Source organism: Gastrolobium bilobum, unplaced genomic scaffold (assembly GCF_033153095.1).
Source record: "Gastrolobium bilobum isolate Gb01-03AN ecotype WA unplaced genomic scaffold, APGP_CSIRO_Gbil_v1 utg558, whole genome shotgun sequence".
Taxonomy (NCBI): domain Eukaryota; kingdom Viridiplantae; phylum Streptophyta; class Magnoliopsida; order Fabales; family Fabaceae; genus Gastrolobium; species Gastrolobium bilobum.
Window position 1 is genome coordinate 36,877 of NW_026896319.1, and position 21,348 is coordinate 58,224.

At 38.2% G+C, this 21,348-nt stretch overlaps 1 protein-coding gene and 2 non-coding genes across 3 annotated transcripts; 1 reads left to right on the forward strand and 2 right to left on the reverse strand.

The window, feature by feature from the left end:
• LOC133298952 (small nucleolar RNA R71) lies at positions 1 to 107 on the reverse strand. The gene has a single exon (XR_009749874.1). It is a non-coding gene; the product is annotated as a small nucleolar RNA R71 (small nucleolar RNA).
• A 14,726-nt stretch (positions 108 to 14,833) lies between these two features.
• LOC133298945 (uncharacterized) lies at positions 14,834 to 15,775 on the reverse strand. Its single transcript, XM_061498337.1, has 2 exons — positions 15,514 to 15,775; positions 14,834 to 15,354 (listed from the first exon to the last, which is right to left on the reverse strand). The coding sequence occupies exons 1-2, from the start codon at positions 15,773 to 15,775 to the stop codon at positions 14,834 to 14,836; spliced, it is 783 nt and encodes a 260-aa protein (XP_061354321.1).
• Positions 15,776 to 16,824: 1,049 nt separating this feature from the next.
• Positions 16,825 to 16,931, forward strand: LOC133298951 (small nucleolar RNA R71). The gene has a single exon (XR_009749873.1). It is a non-coding gene; the product is annotated as a small nucleolar RNA R71 (small nucleolar RNA).
• Positions 16,932 to 21,348: the final 4,417 nt, after the last annotated feature.

Below are 21,348 nucleotides of genomic sequence, written 5' to 3' on the forward strand. Positions count from 1 at the left end.
GATGTTAGAGCTGAAATCTCTAACTTCAGAATGTTTGATGGAGAAAATCTCTATGAAGCATGGGGGAGATACAAGGACATCATAAGAAAATGTCCAAACCATGGGGTAGATAGTTGGGGAGTGCTACAATCTTTCTATAAAGGACTTGACCATACATCTCAATCTCACATAGATTTTGCTGCAGGAGGATATTTCCTTACAGGAACACTTGAATCAAGATATGAAATCATAGAAGGGACTGCTGAAAGATGTCTCCAATGGCCAATAGACATAGTGAGCCCAGTAAGGAAGCCAGGCATGCTAGAACTGGATAAACAAACAGCCATGGAAGCCCAGCTGGCATCACTCATGAATGAAGTGAAGAACCTGAAAGCTGACCAAGCAGCATCAAGGATGGAAGTCTTACAATTCACAACAACTGAAACAGAACCATGCTCAGCCTGTGGTGACCTTCATGACTCTACAGACTGCCCATCCACTGCATTGGTGTGTTATGCAGAAAATTTTGGCAATAAGAACTTCACTAGAGACAATCAACAAGCAGGTCGAAATACACATTCAAGCCCTAGAAGAACTATCATTAAGGATCAGAACCACAACACCCAATGGAGGCCACCCATTAACTAGAAACCATTCAACAACAATCAGCAGCAGTATCAGCAAGGTAACAGCAGTGGAAAGTTTGAACAAAGAAGAAACAACTACGTTCCGTTCCACAGAGATGACCAACGCATCAACACCCTAGAAAATTATGTCAAGGAATATGTCACCAGGAATGATGCAGTGGTCAGGAAAATTGAGTCTCATCTGGGGTAGATTGCTGCCAACCTTCAAACCAGAACACCAGGATCACTACCAGGGGACACTGAGGTCCCCTCAACCATTTCTGAAACCCCTTGAGAGGTAAGTACCATGTCTAGCTAAAGACATTAAACTAAGCGCTGACTGGGAGGCAACCAAGTAGATACATTTGCTCTCTAACAAAGAGCAAAGTTTTGGGGTGGTTATCCATAACCTCATAGCTCCCAAAAAGGAGGGAACGTCTGATGTTCCTCTCCAAAAAGTCCAAATAAAGTACGTTCCGTTCCAGGAACATAGTTTTGGGGTGGTCCCTGACCATACAATCCCAATATAAAAAAAAATTATATATATATATATATATATATAGATGTACTTATATGTTTTGTTATATGTTCATTTAGATTTATTAAATAAGAGGTGATAGGTTAGTACGTCCCATTTTCCTTACGTAGTACTCACTATTGCATATCTTCTTATTATTTATTTCAGTTAGTTATTTATTTATTAGTTAGGAAAAAACAAAGGGAACGTTCCTTGGGTTAGGAGATAAGAGTGACTGGGACACCTGTCCCTGCTGAGTCACTTAAAAAGATACGCAGCCATATCCAATTTGCATTCATTGCAATTCTTGGAAACGCGCGCAGAAAAAGCAACCGTCTCCTCAACCATTAAGACAACTGCACCATTTCCTTTTCCCTCTCTCCTACGTCTCGACCTAAACCGTTCCATCTTCTCACACTCATCCCATCAGTAACTGATCACCTACTGCTGACCACTCGTTCTGTAACGTCCCCATTCCACTACCTCTTCAACCTCATCTCCTTAACCTCCACGTCCCAGAAACCTTTCATTTTCTCCCCCATAATCTATTTAAACTCGGTCTCTGATTTCTTCAAATTCTACTACTTCCATTCAACTCAGAACCCTTTTATCCATCCTGCATTTGTGCCCTAACTCTCTTTCTAAACAAAATGACTAAGCTCTCATTTAAAGTGATCCTTGTAGCCAACCGCGGCGAAGAACCAGAGCTCACTGAACCCACCATCATTCTGTACCCAGAAAGGAACATTTCTCTACATCATGATAAAGTGGTTCTGCCTCCATTTGTGAAGAAATCACTGAACAAACTTCAGTGGTTGCTTTTCGCCACTGATGACCGTGAGTTGAACTTGAACTGGGTGGGAGAATTCCTATACCAGACGAGAAGGCTGCCCGAAGAGGAGGCACCTGATGTGGTCACAGTGAGGGGAAAAAAAATATCATTTTCCCCCGCTGATGTCCAGGAAGTACTCCACCTTCCCACCGTCACCAATTCCCCCACTGTTTGCCATCAGGTTAAACCTACTGTTCCTGAGGAACGTTGTCAAGACAGTAGGGAAAGTTTGACCAGACAGTTCATTTATTAACTTTTCTTCTCATTTTCACTCTTTATAAACAATGATAAAATAATAATTAGCACTTTATCCTCGTGGGAGCGATAATTTGGGCATTAATACTCCCTTTATTGCTTGATGCGTGCACTTGCGCACTTGGATTGGAACTGAGGGACGAATCTGTGTTCTGCAAGAACGGAAGAACGTCCCCTATCAGAACTTATATTTTCCACCATCAGCAAACCACCCAACAATATTCTAAACTCTTTACATTCTATTTTTAGTTAGTTGTTGGTTTGTGTTGCTCTTATATATATATAAAAAATTGGAATATTTCTGAAGCAATTCTCAGGTTTAAATGTGCTTACCCAGTTAACTTTCTTGATTGAATCTTAGGAAGTACGTTTGTATGACATTCTGGCATGACATTGTATAGGTGTAATTGGATTACATGATTGCTCGTTTGTCTGAACTGATGTTGTGAAATTATGATAATATTAAGGTTAATTTTCATAAGTCTATATTGATACCATAGCTGTGAGGTTTGAGCTTAAACACTGAATTTTCTTGTTGAGAGACCTCACTGTTGTAACACTCTAGAACTTGATTTGTTTCTCTGGAATGCATGCATTGGTTGATATGATAAAGGCATTTTGTTCTTATTAGCCTATGGCCCAAATAGCCCACCTGTATGAAATTTTCCATTGATTAGCCCCTTGAGCCTGAGCTTATTTGGTTGATAAATGACCTGTTGGCCTAATTGATGGCTTAGCTTATATCCATGTGACTTACCCTGTTTGAGATTGAATTACTGATGTGTTGAAAATAAACTAAGAAATTGAGGTAAGCTCAACAAAGGTTAAGTGATTAGGGGATGTATATTTATTTGTACCCTTATAAAAAAAGAGAAGGGACAAATATGCATAAAAGGTGGCTGAAAGGAATTAATTCCTGAAATTCTGTGGGAATGTTAGTGGAGCAAAACAATTGAGTTGAATATGCTAATTTGAAAGAGTATCAGTTTTTCAATCTCATTGTTGTTTGAGCTACTATCCATATATTCATACCCTTTTAAACCGACCAAGTTACAACCTGTGAAGTCCTTTTGATCAACTGGTGCATGTGTTTGACTCTTCATTTTTAAGAATTTTTTAGAATATGATCAAGCCTATGGTAGTGTTATAGCTGTGATTGATTGAGTGCTCATGATACCCTTAAACACTGAGTGTTGAGTGGACATTATTTATCTGTGTGAGGGGTAATCAATGTAGACTTGTATCTTTAGAAAGCTGATGACGTTGTTGGAAATTTATGATATTGGGTTAGTCATGCATAACATATTGTGTCTGAGAGTGTCTATGTATTGTTATGCTGGATTCATTGGTTGTTTCCAGGATTGAGTCTTGTACATTGCTGGAGACAGCAACGTTTAAATCTGGGAATGATTTGATGTGCCTTTGGCATATGTAGTTTTCCAAACTAAAAGTGATACGAATTAAGTCATAAAAGAGCACTTTATATACATATTCGCTTATTATATTGACTTTTCCATTTCAATGATATTTCTCACCTATTTGTTATGTTTATATAGGGAGAAAGAAGGAGAAAACGATATTTTAAAAGATTTCTGGCGCGAATCCGTACGGGTGGTGGTTCTGAGATGCACCAGTCCCACCTGGGCCATTTTCCAGAGAAGTGGCGCGATCCTGCGCCAGCCTTACTAAGCCATTCTCCAGAGAAATGGCGCGTCTTGGCGCCATAGTGGCGCAGTTTGGCGCCAGATTGGATGCAGGCATACATACCAGAGAAGTGACGCGGTTCTGCGCCATTGTGAAGCGATCCTGCGCCAATTTGCGAGAAAAATGTTCGTGTCCAGTAAGGGCAATTTTGGAAGTAGCGAATGAGGATTATAAAAGCAACGTTGTGAGGACATTTGAAACGACTTTTGGATGTAAGAAAGAAAACAAGGATTTCAGAAGGAGGAGAGGAACAAAGGATTATTCTTAGTCTTCTTTTTGTAATTACATTATTCATCTTTATCTTTATCTTTTATAATTTTATGTCAGCCATGACAATGGTTGGCTAGTACTCTTTATTCTAGTTAGGGTCACAAACCCTATGTGAACCCTTGTTACAACGGATTGATTTATTTTTACTCATTTATATATTTACATTTATCTCTACTCTGTGCGTAATTTCTATCCTCCTTATTAGAACTGATCAATCTAATAGTTGATGATAGTTTGAGGGTTAGAACCCTAGATAGGAATATTGGGGTTTTGATCTTGAAAGGGAGTAGGATACAATTTGTATGCGTGCTAGGAAGAGACGTATATTTGATTGTAGATGCTTAATTTATCGTGTTTATTGCTTAATTCCATGAGGAGCATTGCAAGGAATTGGGGTTCCTATTGGGGTTAAAGGGTTAACCTTGCAAGGTATTGAGAGTTAACTACTTAATATTTTTAGATGATAAATTATCTGAGTATCTATTTAAATGAGTATTTTAAATCAATCCAGAGTAAGAAGTGGGGATCATTTGGTGAGTGCACTCTAGCTACAATACTTTCTAATATTTTATAAAACCAATCTCTGTTTTATTCTTCATAACAAAAACCCTAAAAATATGTTCTTGCCTTTAGTTCGTATTTTTAATCAAATCAACAATATTTTTCACACCTATTCGAATTCCTTCCGTCTTAAAAGGAACGATTATTTGATATTCGATCACAATCCCTGTGAAGACGATACTTTTCTTATCATTATATTACTTGTGCGATCGGTACACTTGCCGGGTAGCATCAAACGACCAACTGGGAACTCGAGTGTGCTCCTCAATGGTGAATTCTTGTAGTGTTGGGCGCTTGAGCGCCCAAGATTGCTCAATTTAGCTGATTTTACTGTCTGGACGCGCTCGAGCGTCCATTCTGTGCGCTTGAGCGTGCTATTTTGGCTTCTTTTGGTACATATTGAGCTGCAATTTTTCGTCATGATTTCTTCATCACTTCTTAGCACCAATAGGTGTGGTTTTACCTTCAAAATGCAAAGAAAATCAAAACGTTAGCTCAATTTCCTAACTTACGATTTAAATGCTGTAAAACCTTGAATTCCATCCAATCTCCTATATATTTCTCATATAATTTAGCCTAAAAACATGGTAAACCAAAGGTTTATCAAACATTCTCAGATTTGAATATTGCTGTCCTCAGCAATCAATCAGAATAAACTAAGGGAATAGGGAGTAGGAATCCTCAATTGCATGGGAATTTGACAGGAAGGATTCATTAGAGACATGATTACAGAGCATTCAGACTCTAAAAATTGATGCATCAATAAAAAAGATTCGTAATTCATCAGAAAAATTTCAACAAAATTCTTAAGATCGAGAACAAGGAAGATTTCCTAAAGCACTCCCTCACTAGAAATTCAATTCACTCACGCTCAACTGTTTAGAGGGTTGGTGTTTCACTCGTATCCCACTGAGTCAAACTACCTTAAGCTTTCTCATATTCTTGCTGTCCACAGTTTGTTAGTATTTGGGTGTCCTAGAGACAATCTTATGATTAAATAAGGACATAGATGTAGACCTTTGTATTATCGCAAATAAATAAAAGCATTCTTTATCCTGTTTCATATTTTGTCTCGATATTACTGTTAACTGGATAAACCCCTTGGAATAAAATAGGTATCTCTTGAGTATCTGTGATGAGATCACGATCATGAAGATTCAAGGATATTGGATGTTTATTCCTAATTTTATGTTCCTAGTCTAGAGACACTGAGAATGGGGATCAGTGATCTCGGGTAAGACCAGCACGACTTATCCACTTGTATTTGGATGCAAGGTAAAGACCTCATGAGCTACAGATATGGAGATGTCTTAGCTAAAGTTGTGGGTGGATCTATAACGGTATAGCTCGCACTGAACAGACCCACAAAAGAGACTCTATGAGAAAATCTCACAGAGAGTATCATTAGAGTAGTCTCTTTATATTTGGGTATGTCTTTCCTTAGACCAGAAGTTATTACCTAGACTGTGTTCTAGAAGGCATGCTTTGACTGTATACCTCGTCTGCCTGAAACATGGAGACTCATAGGTATACTGTTGGGCTTGTCCTGAAAGAGCACAGGGCTAGGGTGATAAGCTGAAGGAATTCGTCAGATCTCTGTGAGAGATTAGGTTATCTGTAAACCGGAGAAATCAGGATGACATTTACAGGGACTCGAGAATCTATGCATAGTAAAAGAGATCATGAGATGATCTGCCTTTAGAGTCAGTAAATTGAAGATTCCCTATTCCGAATAAAGCTTACCCTAAACCGCAAGGGTTGATACGTTTCCTTACCCTAGGTTTTATGGGAAGGTAACCGAGATGAAAGGAAATACATACGGCAACCAAATATGTGTAATAGGATGATTATGTCATTAACCTAACTAGCTCTGGGGCAACAAAGCATTGCTAGTGCTCTGTGTTGTCATTAGATGAGTTGTGGGCTTATTGGGCCCAAGCCCATTTATGTCAGTGGCTATGTTGGGCCTAATGGGTCACACACTAACACCTTATTGTCATGACAATATAGCATTAAAGGTATTGGGCCTAATAATGGTTGTTAGCCCAAGAAGAAGTTTGGAAGCCCACCAAAAGGAAAAAAGGGCGCATGGTTAGTTAATGGGCTTGGATGGTCCAAGACATTACTAATTATTTTAATTAGTTAAATTAATTATCAAATGTTTAAATTTTGAATTTTGAATTTGAAATTTGAAATTTGAAATTTGAAATTTGAATCTTGAATTTGAATTTTGAAATTCCGATTTTGAATTTTGAATTTGAAATTTGAAATTTGAAATTTGAAATTTGAAATTTGAAATTTTGAATTTTGAATTTGAATTTTGAATTTGAAATTTGAATTTGAATTTGGAATTTGAATTTAAAATTTAAGTATTTGAACATTTGAATTCAAATGTTTGAATTCGAATTTGAATTGGCTATGAAAAGTTGTTTCATAACAAAAGGATAAGATAAGATCTTGTTGGAACAAATCCCAAATATCAAAAGGAGATCTTTGAGAATCTTCTAGTGAGGATATGGGGTGCTGATTTAGGTATCTGATGATGGTCATATGATCAACCAAATGAGCTCCAGTCAGATTTGGTTTGTTGAGAGAATAAGTGAGACAGTTGGTTCAAGTTTGAATGCAACTGTTCAATGTATCTGGACTGTTATGAGGCCAAGTGGGGCGCACCATATGGCTGGCCATATGATGGTTGTTGAGTCAGATTCTTGTTGAGATATTCACTTGATATCATGAGGATCTGAGAGGAGGTTGTTGACAAGATTTGAATTTTGCAACAACTTCACTCATCCCCCTAGTGTGCACTATATATAGGGCCTTATTTGAGTGAAGAAAATTAGATTTTAATTAACTCATTCTCTCATCTCCTTGTGGGTTCCTTTTGTGAGGTTTTTCTTAAGAGAGTTTCGAAATAACCTAGCCTTTTTCAAAGAAAACCATGCGCCACTTTTGTGTCTATTCTTGCTGAATATTCACTCTTCTAAACACCTTGACCTAGCCTCCTCCTTCACACATTGGGCGCATAGCTTGCCTCCATTGGTGTTTTCGTTGGTGGCCTTGAAGAAGAGTTCTTCCGTCTTGACAAAGGGTGGTGTGGATCAACATTAGAGGGCTTGCATCTTCAAGCCTCATCTTGATCATCCTCCAGTTTTGGAAAGCAAACAAGGTAACATCCATGCCCTAAAGCATGTTTCTTGATATGGTATGTGTTATTCCGCTCGAAAAATTTTGTTTTTCCCTCTCACATGCCTCGACCTTCAAGGTCAGTTTCTTTCACAGTTATGGTGAAATATCCAACAGATCAAGAGGTCTTTACTCAGGTTGTAACTTTGGCCTGGTTGAAGGGGGGAAAATTTAGAGAATGGGCTCCAAGATTAAAATCCAGATTCAAAGAGGAATAAATGTAATTGTTTACAATTTTTAAACACTTTCTTTCTTCTTTTTGATCCATTCTTCTTCTTCTTTTTCTTTTGAACTTTTCTCTTGTTTGTCGTTCTCTCTTCTCAGAACAAGTTTTCTTCTTTCTTTCACTTCTTTTCTTTTTCCTTTTTCTGAGTGATTTTCCTTTTCTTTGTTTCTTTTTCATTCTAACCAACCTTACTTCCTTGGCTTTTGCCTTTCTTCCCTTGTTCTCTCATACATCACAATTTATGTAATCAACAATTAACATTTGTTCCTCAATTCAAATCTGAAAGCTAATTTTAAATAAGGCGAGGATTGATATGGGAAGTGGCTTATTCATCTTTATAGGTTTTCAAAGAATAAACAAGCCTATGCTCAAAATGGTTTAACTAAGGAATGTCAACAATGGTTGGCTATTTGGCCATCTAGTTTAAAGAAAGAACATGCATCAATCATATCCATAGAATATATCACATATCACTTTAAGCAAGAAATAAAGCAAGTTCTAGAGTCTTTCATACAGTGGGATGCACACTCAATAAAAAATTTCTGTATAGGCTCAAAACCTCACGGCTATGAATGCACAGCAATTCCCCTATTCTTTATCTTAAAAATTTCATCACTGAAGAGAATATTTAATGAATCATGAAAATCATTACATTGATGCTCATTATGAAAAATTAAGAAGGTGCATCATCATGCTCTGAATCAATTACTGATTAAAAATTCTCGCCATTTTTCCATTTACAAACACTGAGTATAAGTTTCAAAATTTTCACAAAACAGTGGCTTGGGATTTTTATTAATTAAAATTCTAAAAAAAAATTAAATTCAAATTGCATCTAAAGAAAAAGAAAAAGGTTGAGATAGTTTCCTGTACTAGCCGGATGTTCTGTGTATACTCATGAAATTTTTTCGGTTCAATTAGCAATACCAGCTGATGAACTACGTGTTTCCCATTTCCAGATTTAAATGTTGCTGTTTTCAGCAACTAATTTAAATCTAAAAAAATCGCGTTGAGAGTTTAGATATAGTTGATTCCTCTTGAGACAGCCTCAATCGAAAAACTATCTTTCATCAATGCTGAAATATCATACTGCAACAAAGGATTATCTCATACCATAAAAAAACAATAATAATCTCAACAAAATAAAACTGAAATAAAACATAAAAATGGCTAAGGTGATCAGTCATCCTGCTCCCCATCCTTCGCATCTTGCACTATGGCGGGTGTCATGACAGTATCCTCGCCATCCTCCTGATCATCATCCTAGCCCTCAGTAGCCGGAAATGTACTGGTCCCTCGTAGTGCAGCATCATAGGCTTCCTCCTCCTCAGATCCATCGTAAGGCTCGGGCTGGAAGGCTGATGGTCCATCAGGCCGGTTGATGTAAAGGTACGCCATATGTGAGCTCATATATGCCTAATAATCAAGTTGTCTCCTCTGCATGTACCGGTTCCTGCGCCGGATTAATCCCACCTGAGTCTTTAGAGCAGTCAGTCGACTCTCTACTGATCCTCCAGCAGCTAGTACAGAAGTCTCGTCTGCCTGGCTGGTGTAGGTCTAACTCTCCTCCGCCGTCTTGCCTGGGCTGCCTCTGCCACGGATCCATCCTCTTCTACCGGTTGCCTTAGCTTATCAGAAATTCACTTGGCGTTAATAGTTGGCAGCAAAGTAATTTACCTTCTACCTGTAGTGGGAATCTTTACCCCTGCTGCCTGACACATATATTGTATCAGAGAGCTATGGCCAATGGATGCCTTCTTGCTGTTGCTGTGGGCCATGTCATAAAGGCTCTCTGATAGGATTCTGGGTAGGTCAATGGGCATCTCCTGCATAATAGCCCAAATCAATACTGCCCTCTTTACTACCACCTCAATGTGGTTAGCAGAGGGCATGATGTTGCTCACCACAAAATGGTACCATACCTTGGCTGGATTGTTCAAGTTCTTCAGCCACACTCTCTTAGGACGCCCATCCTTTGTTTTATCCCACTTCTCTCCTAGGTTTGTGATGCACTCCAGGATAGGTCTAGCTGCCTCCATTTCATCTTCCTCATACTCAAGGGAAGTGCATTTGTTGTAGTACGTGCAAGTGGTGACAGATGTCTTGTCACAATGGGTTGTCTTCAGCAAATTTTGAATGGAGAGGGAGTCATATTTGATCTCTTTCCCCCTCACGAAGCTAACATATTGCTTCTTTACCCCCTCTTGATCCTATGTATAAGCATTGGCAAAGAATTCCCTACAAATATCTTCCCTTGTCTCCACTGGCAAGGTGCATAAGTTCCTCCATCCCCTTATTGTGATGTTGTTTAAAAAATCAGGGTGTTGTCCCATAGTGAGGTGTAAAACCCTCTCCTTGCAGATTGCCTTGCCTAGGATCTGTGTTTGGTACTTCTCCTTATGAGCTGGGGACTTGAATCTTGGCACCACCATATTTGCAGGTGGTTGAGAACTAGAACCGGCACTCGGTTGCTTTGTGCCTCTTTGCCTTTTGTTTCCTGTATTTTTGTTTCTTCCATACATCCTGCAATTTCAGAAAGAATACCACTTTAAAACTCATTCTTGTTATAAATTCCCTAAATTGCATCTTACTTACTATCAATGGTCTATTACCATACATATATGATGAGTATTTTTCTATGTGATGACTTCAACATACCATCAACATTCCAGAATTTCTTTACTTTTACAATACCCGTACACACAATCCAATTATTTCATTTTCTCCAATAGTTTCCATGTACTATTAGAATTTAGCTTTTGTATTCAAGTGAGCATATGTATGTATGGGAACAATTCTGTAAAAGCATTAATTTTTCATAATAAGCATTTGTATTCATACCAATGATGTAGCAATTGAAATAGCCATTATGAGTTGGAACTCTGTATGCATGAATTGTTTAACCATGTATGCAACTTGGTGAAGCATCTGGTTGTGCTAACTTATGATTCGGTTGATGAGCATCTCATTGACACATTTTATCAAACAATTCATGGGCATTTTATTTGAACTATTCCTACACTCTTCAATGCCTACAATCCATTTATATCTACCGGAACAATCATGATATGAATTCAGCAAGCAATTTCAAGAGGTATAATGTGCCCACTATCCCTGATTAGATATTTTGATTAAACCCTATTAGATATAAAGTAACCCCTTTTAGAACCCTAATTTTCAGATTGCATCGCATAAAAAGGGAAGAACAATTTCAATTTGATCATTTGTTAACTTATAAAAGGGAGAGATTCATACCTTGATTTCTTGACAATGAGATAAAAGGAAGTTCCACTTAAGAGGGAGACGGGGATTAGTGTGTGCAGTGAAGGAAAGATAAGAGATGAGAAGAAATGAAGGATGGGATGGGGATATTTAAAAGAAATTTTCAGGAAAAATTGTGGACCGCTGAAGCGCGCTCGGGCGACCATTGGGACGCTCGAGCGTGCTTTTCGAATTGCACTTTTCCCTCTTCTAGCGCGCCTGAGCGCTCACTAGAACGCTCGAGAGCGTGTGGCCGTGCAGTTCAATCTGTGAATGCAATTGTGCGCGCTGGAGCGGCCATTTGGGCGCTCGAGCGCGCTAAGTGTAAATTTTTTCTAATTCTCCCTGTTGGTACACGCTGGAGCGGCCATTTGGGCGCTCGAGCGCTCCCCTCGATCCCCAATTCCTTTTGTGTTTGGGCGCTCAAGCGCTCAGTAGCGCGTTTGAGCGCCCACGAGCCACTCATAACTTGTCTTTTTTCTCCTCACTTATGATTCCCTTATTCCACTCTCACGAGCTATTGTCACCTTAACCAAATTATCTAATTTTTTTGTATTTTCTTATTTAATTTAACTAAAGAATGTGGAAATTAATAAATTCTAAGGCTGCCTCCTCAGTAGCGCTCGTTTAGCGTCACGAGCCTGCCGTACCTGATTTACCTTACCTATACCAGGGCAACCGTGACTGTTCCCCTATCGATTTCTCCTCCCATCTATAATTTCAGATTCTGGCCATTGACTGTGAAGCTCCTGTCAGAATCCAGCAGACTGATCTCCACTTCTCCATATGACTTCATATCCTTTACGAAGAATGGTCCTGACCATCTGAACTTTAATTTCCCATGGAAGAGACGAAGGCGAGAGTTGAAGAGTAATACTTGTCGTCCCACCTTGAAATCTCGAGGTAGGATCTTCTTGTCGTGCCACTTCTTCGTCTTCTCTTTGCAAAGACTCGCACTCTCATATGCAGATAGTCTGAACTCATCCAGCTCATCCAATTGAAGAAGCCTCTTTTCAGCTGCATTCTTGGAGTCAAAATTGAGGTACTTGATTGCCCATAAAGCTTTATACTCTAGCTCCATCGGTAAGTGACAGGACTTCCCAAACAGTAATTGGAAAGGGGACATATCAATTGGAGTTTTGAATGCAGTCTGGTATGCCCACAGTGCATCATCAAGCTTCTTGGACCAGTCTTTTCGCGAACTTCCAACCGTCTTTTCCAGTATACGCTTCAGCTCTCGGTTGGATATTTCAACTTGACCACTTGTTTGCGGATGGTACGGTGTGGTAATTTTGTGTTTGACTCCACACTTGGCCAGCACGTACTCCACTTGTCTGTTGTCAAAGTGAGTCCCTCCGTCACTGATGATTGCTCGCGGTACCCCATACCTGACAAAGATATTTCTTTTGAAGAAGACAATGACCACTCGAGAATCATTCGTAGGGAGAGCAACAACCTCTACCCACTTAGATACATAATCCACCGCAACAAGGATGTATTTGTTGCCATAGGAAGGGGGAAAAGGTCCCATGAATTCTATTCCTCACACATCAAAGATCTCAACCTCCAATATGTTGTTGAGGGGCATTTCATGTCTTTTGGAGATATTCCCCATTTTCTGCCATCTATCGCATGCTTCCACAAACTTCCTTGCATCCTTGTAGAGTATTGGCCAATATAAGCCACTAATCAAAACATTTGTGGTCGTTCTTTCTCCGGCAAAATGTCCACCGTAGCTTGAACCATGGCAGTGCCACAAGATATCTTTCATCTCTTCTTCTGAAATGCACCGCCTTATTACTCTATTAGCACATCTGTAGAAAAGGAAGGGCTCATCCCATAGGTATTTATTGACATCATGCAGAAACTTCTTCCTTTTGTTGCCATGTGAAGTCCACTGGAATTTCCTCTGCTGCTTTAAAATTTGTGAAATCCACGAACCATGGAGGTGTACTAGTGTTCTTTACTTCCTCAAGTTGCAGATCCGAGATGACATTGATAGCCAATATTTGCTCATCAGGGAATTCTTCTTTGATCTTCAATTTCAGTCCATCTTGAAGATCTTTTCTTGGATCCTGGAGAGGTGATCAGCTACTAGGTTTTCCACGCCTTTCTTGTCTCAGATCTCAACTTCAAACTCTTGAAGGAGCAGCATCCATCTAAACAGTTGTGGCTTTGCATCCTGCTTATTCAACAAATACTTTAAAGCAGCATGATCAGTGTAAACAATTACTTTAGACCCGAGCAAGTATGGTCTAAATTTATCAAATGCATAGACTACTGCTAGTAATTGTTTTTCAGTGGTAGCATAATTTAACTGTGCATCATTAAGAATTTTACTAGCATAGTAAATAACATGCAAAAGTTTATCTTTTCTTTGTCCTAAGACAGCTCCTATGGCATAATCACTAGCATCACACATTAATTCAAAAGGTAAGGAAAAATCAGGTGCAGTGGTCAATTTATCTTTCAAAATATTAAATGCAATCAAACATTCTTCCGTGAAGTTGAATTCCTCATCTTTGACCAACAACTTGCATAGTGGTTTTGCTATCTTGGAAAAGTCCTTGATAAAGCGCCTGTAAAAACCTGCATGACCGATAAAACTTCGAATACCTTTAACATTAGAGGGAGAGGGAAGTTTCTCAATAACAGATATTTTAGCTCTATCAACTTCTATACCATCTTTGGACACTTTATGTCCTAAAACTATGGCATCTTTTACCATGAAGTGACATTTTTCCTAATTCAACACAAGGTTACTCTCTTGACATCTTTGTAAAACACAAGACAAGTTTTCTAAACAAGTGTCAAAAGAGGGCCCAAAAACAGAAAAGTCATCCATGAAGATCTCAATAGATTTTTCAATCATATCAGAAAAATATAAAGCATGCACCTTTGAAAAGTTGCCAGAGCGTTGCATAGACCGAAGGGCATCTTCCGGTAAGCGAAGACTCCGTAAGGGCATGTGAATGTTGTCTTCTCTTGATCTTCTGGAGCTACTGCTATTTGATTGTAGCCCGAGTACCCATCCAGGAAGTAGTAGTATGCATGGCCAGCTAGTCTCTCTAACATCTGGTCCAAGAAAGGAATAGGAAAGTGATCCTTCCGAGTGGCTGCATTAAGTATTCTATAGTCAACACACATCTTCCACCCGGTGACTGTCCTTGTTGGAATCAGCTCATTGTTCTCGTTTCTTACCACAATGACTCCACCTTTCTTGGGTACCGTTTGTGCTGGACTTACCCACGCACTATCAGATATAGGATAGATCATTCCTGCATCTAACAGTTTAACTACCTCTTTCCTCACAACCTCTTTCATGGTTGGATTGAGTCTTCTTTGTGACTGCCTAACAGGTTTAACATTATCTTCCATTAGAATTTTATGAGTACAAAAGGAAGGATTTATACCTTTTAAATCGGGAAAGACCATCCTATGGAAGCTTTGTGTTTCTTCAACACCTTGAGAAGCTTTTCTTCTTCTATGGTTGCTAACTCAACATTGATGATGACTGGATAAGTGTTTTTGTCACCAAGGAAAGCATATTTCAGATTTGAAGGTAACTTCTTTAGCTCCACCTTTGGTGCTCCAAGAGGGATGTCATCTTTCTTTTTCTCGAGCTCTTCCACCACTGGTTCTTTTTCTTTATCAACAAGTTCAGTTTCTTCGTTGATTTGCTCTAACTCAAGCGGGAAACTCTCCTCTTTCATCGTGTCATCAACTGCTTTTTGAATTATGTCAACCATGAAACAGTCTCCTCCATCAGACGGATGCTTCATTGACTCGAAAACATCAATGGTGATTGTCTCTTCATTCATCCTCAGCATCAGTTTCCCTTGCTCCACATTGATTATTGCTCTTGCAGTAGCTAGGAAGGGCCTTCCAAGTAGTAGAGGAATCTCTGCATCTTCTTTCATATTCAGGATTACGAAATCTGCAGGAAAAATAAATTTGTCAATCTTTACTAAAACATCCTTAATTACCCCATCTGGTCGTCTGATCGATCTGTCAGCTAACTAGAGAGAAACTGTAGTTAGTTTTAGCTCTCTGATTCTAAGAGTTTTGCACATGGAAAACGACATGAGATTTATACTTGCTCCCAGATCACATAATGCCTTTCCTACTTCAATATTTCCTATAGCTATAGGAATACTGAAGCTTTCGGGATCTTTTAGCTTGGGAGGGAGTTTCTTCTGGATGATCGCACTACATTCCTCAGTTAAGGCCACTGTTTCGCACTCCTTCAACTTGTGCTTCTTTGACAGAAGATTTTTCATGAATTTTGCATAGTTCGAAATGCTTTCCAGGGCTTCTGCGAAAGGAATGTTCACTTGTAACTTCTTGAAGATATCCATAAATTTAGTGTATTGTTGTTTCTAGACCTCTTGTTTCAGTCGCTGAGGGTATGGAACTCGTGCATATGGAGATGGATCTGCTGGTTTTGGTTGCCTGTCCAGAGCTTTCTTTTTCTCCCATTTGAACAGCTTCTTTTCTGGACTGCTCTTTTCGGCTTCTCCCGCATCTTCCTCTTTCTCCTCTACAGCTGCAGGTTCAACTGTTTTCTTCTTCTCCATTGGAGGCTTTTCCATAGGTTGGATCACAATCCCACTTCTGGTAACAAAGGACTTACATTGTGCATTTTTATTAGTGTCTGTGTTACTCGAAAAGGTGCCCTGATTTCTTCCAGCGAACTGTCTTGACAGCTGGCCAACTTGAGTTTCCTGGTTCCGGAGAGAAGCTCTTGTTTCATCTCTAAAGGAATTTGCATTCTGAATATAGTTCGAGGTGGTTTCGGACAACTGTACAAAAGCTTTCTCCCACTCTGAAGTGTTATCTTGTGGTGGGGGCTGTTGTTGCATTGGTAAAGGAGGATTCAGGTAATGATTTGATTTGTAACTCAATCCTGGGTGTTGATTTTGATTTTTTTCACCCTTGATTATAGTTGTTTCCATATTGGTTCCTCCCCGAATTATTCTGGTTCTTTTGATCGTACCAGATTCCATTGACTTCTTCCTTTTCAGGTGTCCTCATATAATCGCAATCATCAGTTGCATGAGTACCTGCACAAATACCACAAGTAATTTGATAATTACTAACAGAAGAAACTTGAGAATTAGAAAATTTCTTTGTAAGAGCATCTAATTGTGCTTGTTGTTTCTTATTCATTTGCAGTATTTGTTCATTCTGAGCCAATATTGCATCATAGTTGTCCAGCTTTATGATTCCTGCTCTCCTGCGTGAGATTGAGGCATTATCAAACTCTTGAGAAGCTAAGGATTCCACCAATTCTAACGCTTCCTCTGGAGTTTTTGTTTTCAATGATCCCCCTGCTACAGCATTCACTAATGTTCTTGTGCTCAGCGTCATTCCTTGGAAGAAGATTCTTCCTTTCTCCCAGGCTTCAATGCCATGTTGGGGACACTTTCAGAGTAGTCCTTTAAATTTGTCTCATGCCTCGTACAAGGATTCACTTTCTTTTTGTTCAAAAGTTGTGATCTCTGTTTTGAGCCTTGACATCTTTGAAGCTGAGAAAAATCTGGCCAAGAACTTCCTTGCCAGGTCATCCCAACTGGTGATGCTTCCTTCAGGTAGTGACTGCAGCCAAGCTCTTATGTCATCTTTAAGCGAACAAGGAAAAAGTTTGAGCAAGATGGCATCACGAGAGACTCCATTCATCTTTAATGTATCATAGTAAAGTAGGAAATCATCAAGATGACTTTAGGGGTCTTCTTTTCTTCCTCCAGAAAACTGCTCTTTTTGAATTAATTGTAGCAGCGCTGGCTTGAGCTCGAAGTTGTTAGCATCTACGGTTAGTCTAACGATGCTTGACGTCTGCGGAACTCGGGCTGAAGTCATGTAATCTCCCAACGTCCTTGGATGATTCTGAATCGCGTTGTTGTCATCCATTGTTTCTTCCTTTGGTTCCGTTGAACTTGAGGCTTCTTTTTCTTCTTTTGCTTTTCTTTATTTGGCACTTTTTTTGAGTTTTCTTTCTGCCTTTTCTATCTCAGGATCAAACTGCAAGATTCGTGGGTTAACCGTACCTCGCATAAACCAAGATTTAAAAGATGTGCAGAAAACAGAAAATAAAAACAGAAGAAGTATGCAGAAAAATTAATGCAGAATTTAATTGCGAAAATATTAAAACGTCCAATCTAAACAATTTTTAGTTACTTCTAATGTTGAAGGATCCAATCCCCGGCAACGGCGCCAAAAACTTGTTGCGACTCGGCAAGTGCACCGGTCGTTAAGTAATAAAAGTGTACCGGAGTACGAGATCGTTCCCACGAGGATTGGGTTTCAAACACTAGTTCGCTAATCGCGGTTTAGTTGGACAATCAATATTTAGATGAAGAAAATTGAAATTAAAAAGAAAACAATTAATAACATGCAAATTAAAATTCAGAATTAAAAAGAAATTGGAAAGATGATTGATTTAAAGATTAAAAACAAGGCTAGTTAAGGTTTCGACTTCCCTCAATCTCTTTTATATGCTATGAATTAAACTGTCAAGAATCTTCTCTTAATATAATGCCAATCAATTCTTTCTAAGTTAATCAGGGCTCAATTACTTGTTACCCTAAATCTATGTGATCTTGAAAGAACTCTAGTTCCCTGATTATTTCCCAAGAAAACATGCATTAAGATCAAGAATTTAAAGATTGCACAATTGCCGTATGTCTATCCCTAGATCACAAGGATTGTGATAAATTTATCAAATCAGGGTTCATGCATCAACATCCCTATTGTCATACAATTCCCCTAAATCAATATATAAGGAGCAAACTCATAGAAAGCATTAAAGACAGATAAATTTATTCAATTATAAAAAGAAAAGAATTCGGAGACAATTTAATTTAAAAAATATGATTCAATTGGGTTCCATCTACCCTAACTACATAAATATCTAGCCTAGCATACTGAATTCAAAAGCAATAATAAAGAAAAGAGAACCCCAAGCCTCCATTGATGTGATGTTGACTTGGTTCCTCAGTGTTCCCACGTTCCGCAACCGGATTCCTCCTTCAGGTCTCTGTGTAGTTCTCTGGATTGGTGAATTGGTGGTTTTCTTGGCCCTCAACTCCCTATTTATAACCATTGAAACTGTATCTTTTAATTCTCCGTCCAATCTTTCTATGAATCTTGATCAACTTTTAAATCAAATCTTGATTTGTTTCATTTTTTATTCAAGATACTGTAGATTGGGCTGATTGGGCTCGTGTTAGGCGCTCAAGCGCGCTACAGGGCGCTTGAGCGCGCTCCTATGCATAGAATTCTTGAATTTGTCTGCCCACACGCCCTCGAACGGCCAACTGGGCGCTCGAGCGTGCTCCTCGATGGTGAATTCTTGTAGTCTTGGGCGCTTAAGCGTGTTGTTGGGCGCTTGAGCGCCCAAGATTGCTCAATTTAGTTGATTTTCCTGTCTGGACGCGCTCGAGCGTCCATTCTGTGCACTTGAGCGTGCTATTTTGGCTTCTTTTGGTACATATTGAGCTGCAATTCTTCGTCATGATTTCTTCATCACTTCTTAGCACCCATAGGTGTGGTTTTACCTTCAAAATGCAAAGAAAATCAAAATGTTAGCTCAATTTCCTAACTTACGGTTTATATGCTGTAAAATCTGGAATTCCATGCAATCTCCTATATATTTCTCATATAATTTAGCCTAAAAACATGATAAACCAAAGGTTTATCATCTTCCTAACAGAATTTTGCAATCTTGGGGAACCTCGTTAAAAATATGCAGATCCCAGTATGAGAAAGAATAACCCGCGTTTGCTAACTTGTCCAATGATTTAAAGCCTATTTTTAAGCCTTAAAGTCTTAAATGGCCATAACTAATTTTATAATATTCTCTTCATCCAATTTTTATAGTTTTAGTCGTATTTATGGCCCACGTTGATTCGAAGAGTAGGTCTAAGCCCATTTTTTATTAGCTTCCCGTAGAATTAGGGTTACTTTACCTATTTTTTTTTCAATACTATTAGGTCATAATCTCAAGAGAAAAGAAAATAGATGTAAGTTAATTAAGATTATGATCAGATAGTATTTAAGAAGAATAGATAAAGTAGACATGAAAAAAAAAGTAGGCATAATATCTTATTCAACAATAGGCATATATATATATATATATATATATATATATGTGTGTGTGTGAAAAAAGTATTTCTACAACCACTTTAGATAAGGTTGTCTACAGCTATCCCTTTTTCATTTTTTTTATATATATATATATATATATATATATATATATATATATATATATGGGTCAGGATCATTTTACACCAGTGTAACTTACACTCTCAATATTGTCCGTCGATCCCACTTATATCTAAGGGCTCCAATTTTTTAGTAATGTGAGTCATTGGATACAAGTGGATCAATGATCAAGATTGAGTGTAAGATATTAAGTGTAAGAATATCCTGCTCCTATATATATATATATATATATATATATATATATATATATATATATATATGGAGATTGATTTGAATAATTCGTTGAAGGGGTTGATGTTGGATCCTTTTTAATGCTTGCCGAATATTCAGCCACTCGGCCCACTCCTATCTGTAACCAATTCTGGGTGCTATTATTATTTTTTTCTTTTTTACTTTAGTGATTCTAGTGTAATTTCCATTCAGTTTGTGTAAGCTTGCCGGTTGATATTTATATAATGCACTTGAACAAGGAGATTATATATTAGGCAAGCTTTCTAACTGAAAAAATAATAATTTACAACACTATTTCACTTGCATTTAATCCCTCACATATTAAATTAAAGACTAAATTAAACACTTGTATACAAAATGAGATAAATGACAAATTAATGAAATAAAATAAGAAGCCTGTAAAATATATCTTTTTTCTTAACCTACTTAGTCCCTATAATTAAACCATAAGTGGCCTTTATGTTCATATACGAAAGGCTCCTCTTCATGGTTATGTTTTGTGACTACTAATGCATACACATATATATACATGTGCATACTAATTCACACATACACAAATAAAACAAGGAACATTGAACAAGGATATAATAACTTAAAATATAACTCAAAAATGAAGTAGATCAACATTTTTATGCGCAAATATAACCTTATTAACTTTGGGACAAGTCCTAAATACATCTAATTTCAAATCAAACCCCTACCTGTTAATAGATAACGGAGAATACGGTTTTATTGGGCAAACGTAAATTACAAAATAGGAAAATATGTTTATTATGTTGCAAGATACAGATTATCTCACGAAACATACGAGAAACACGTTCCCCTACAAAATAACCATGGAAAACATAATAATCATAACAGGGAAATAAGGACAATTATTGAAATTCCTAATCTTTGGCTTAACCATAATAATCAGAAAACATTTTGGGCTAATAGCTGATCAGCTTGGGTCACGTTGCAGTGTGCTATCCTTTGAACTTTTTGGTCACCTCCGTTGTTTTTGTCTTCTTCACCTCCATTGTTTTTTTAGTCGTCACCTCCATTGTTTTTATCTTCGTCACCTCCATTATTTTTATCGTCGTCACCGTTGTTTTTGAAGTAGTGGCACCACCGTTTCTGGCTACACAAGCATTCCTCTCTTTTTCTTTTGGTTTTTTGGTTTCGATTCTGGGTACACAAGCATTCTTCTCTTTTTCTTTTGGTTTTTTGGTTTCGATGGGTGATTTGTGGTTTCTGGCTACACAAGCATTCTTCTCTTTTTCATTTGGTTTTTTGGTTTTGGGGCGTGGTTGGTCATTCAAGCCGTTTCCCATTTTTGGTTTTGCAAATATGGTTTTTGGACTTTTGAGTGTGCTTTTGCAGAGAGAGAGAGAGAGATAAAGAGATAGAGAGAGTGCTTTTGGAGAGAGAGAGAGAGAGAGAGAGAGATCTATAAAGAGATAGAGAGTGCTTTTGCAGAGAGAGAGAGAGAAAAAAC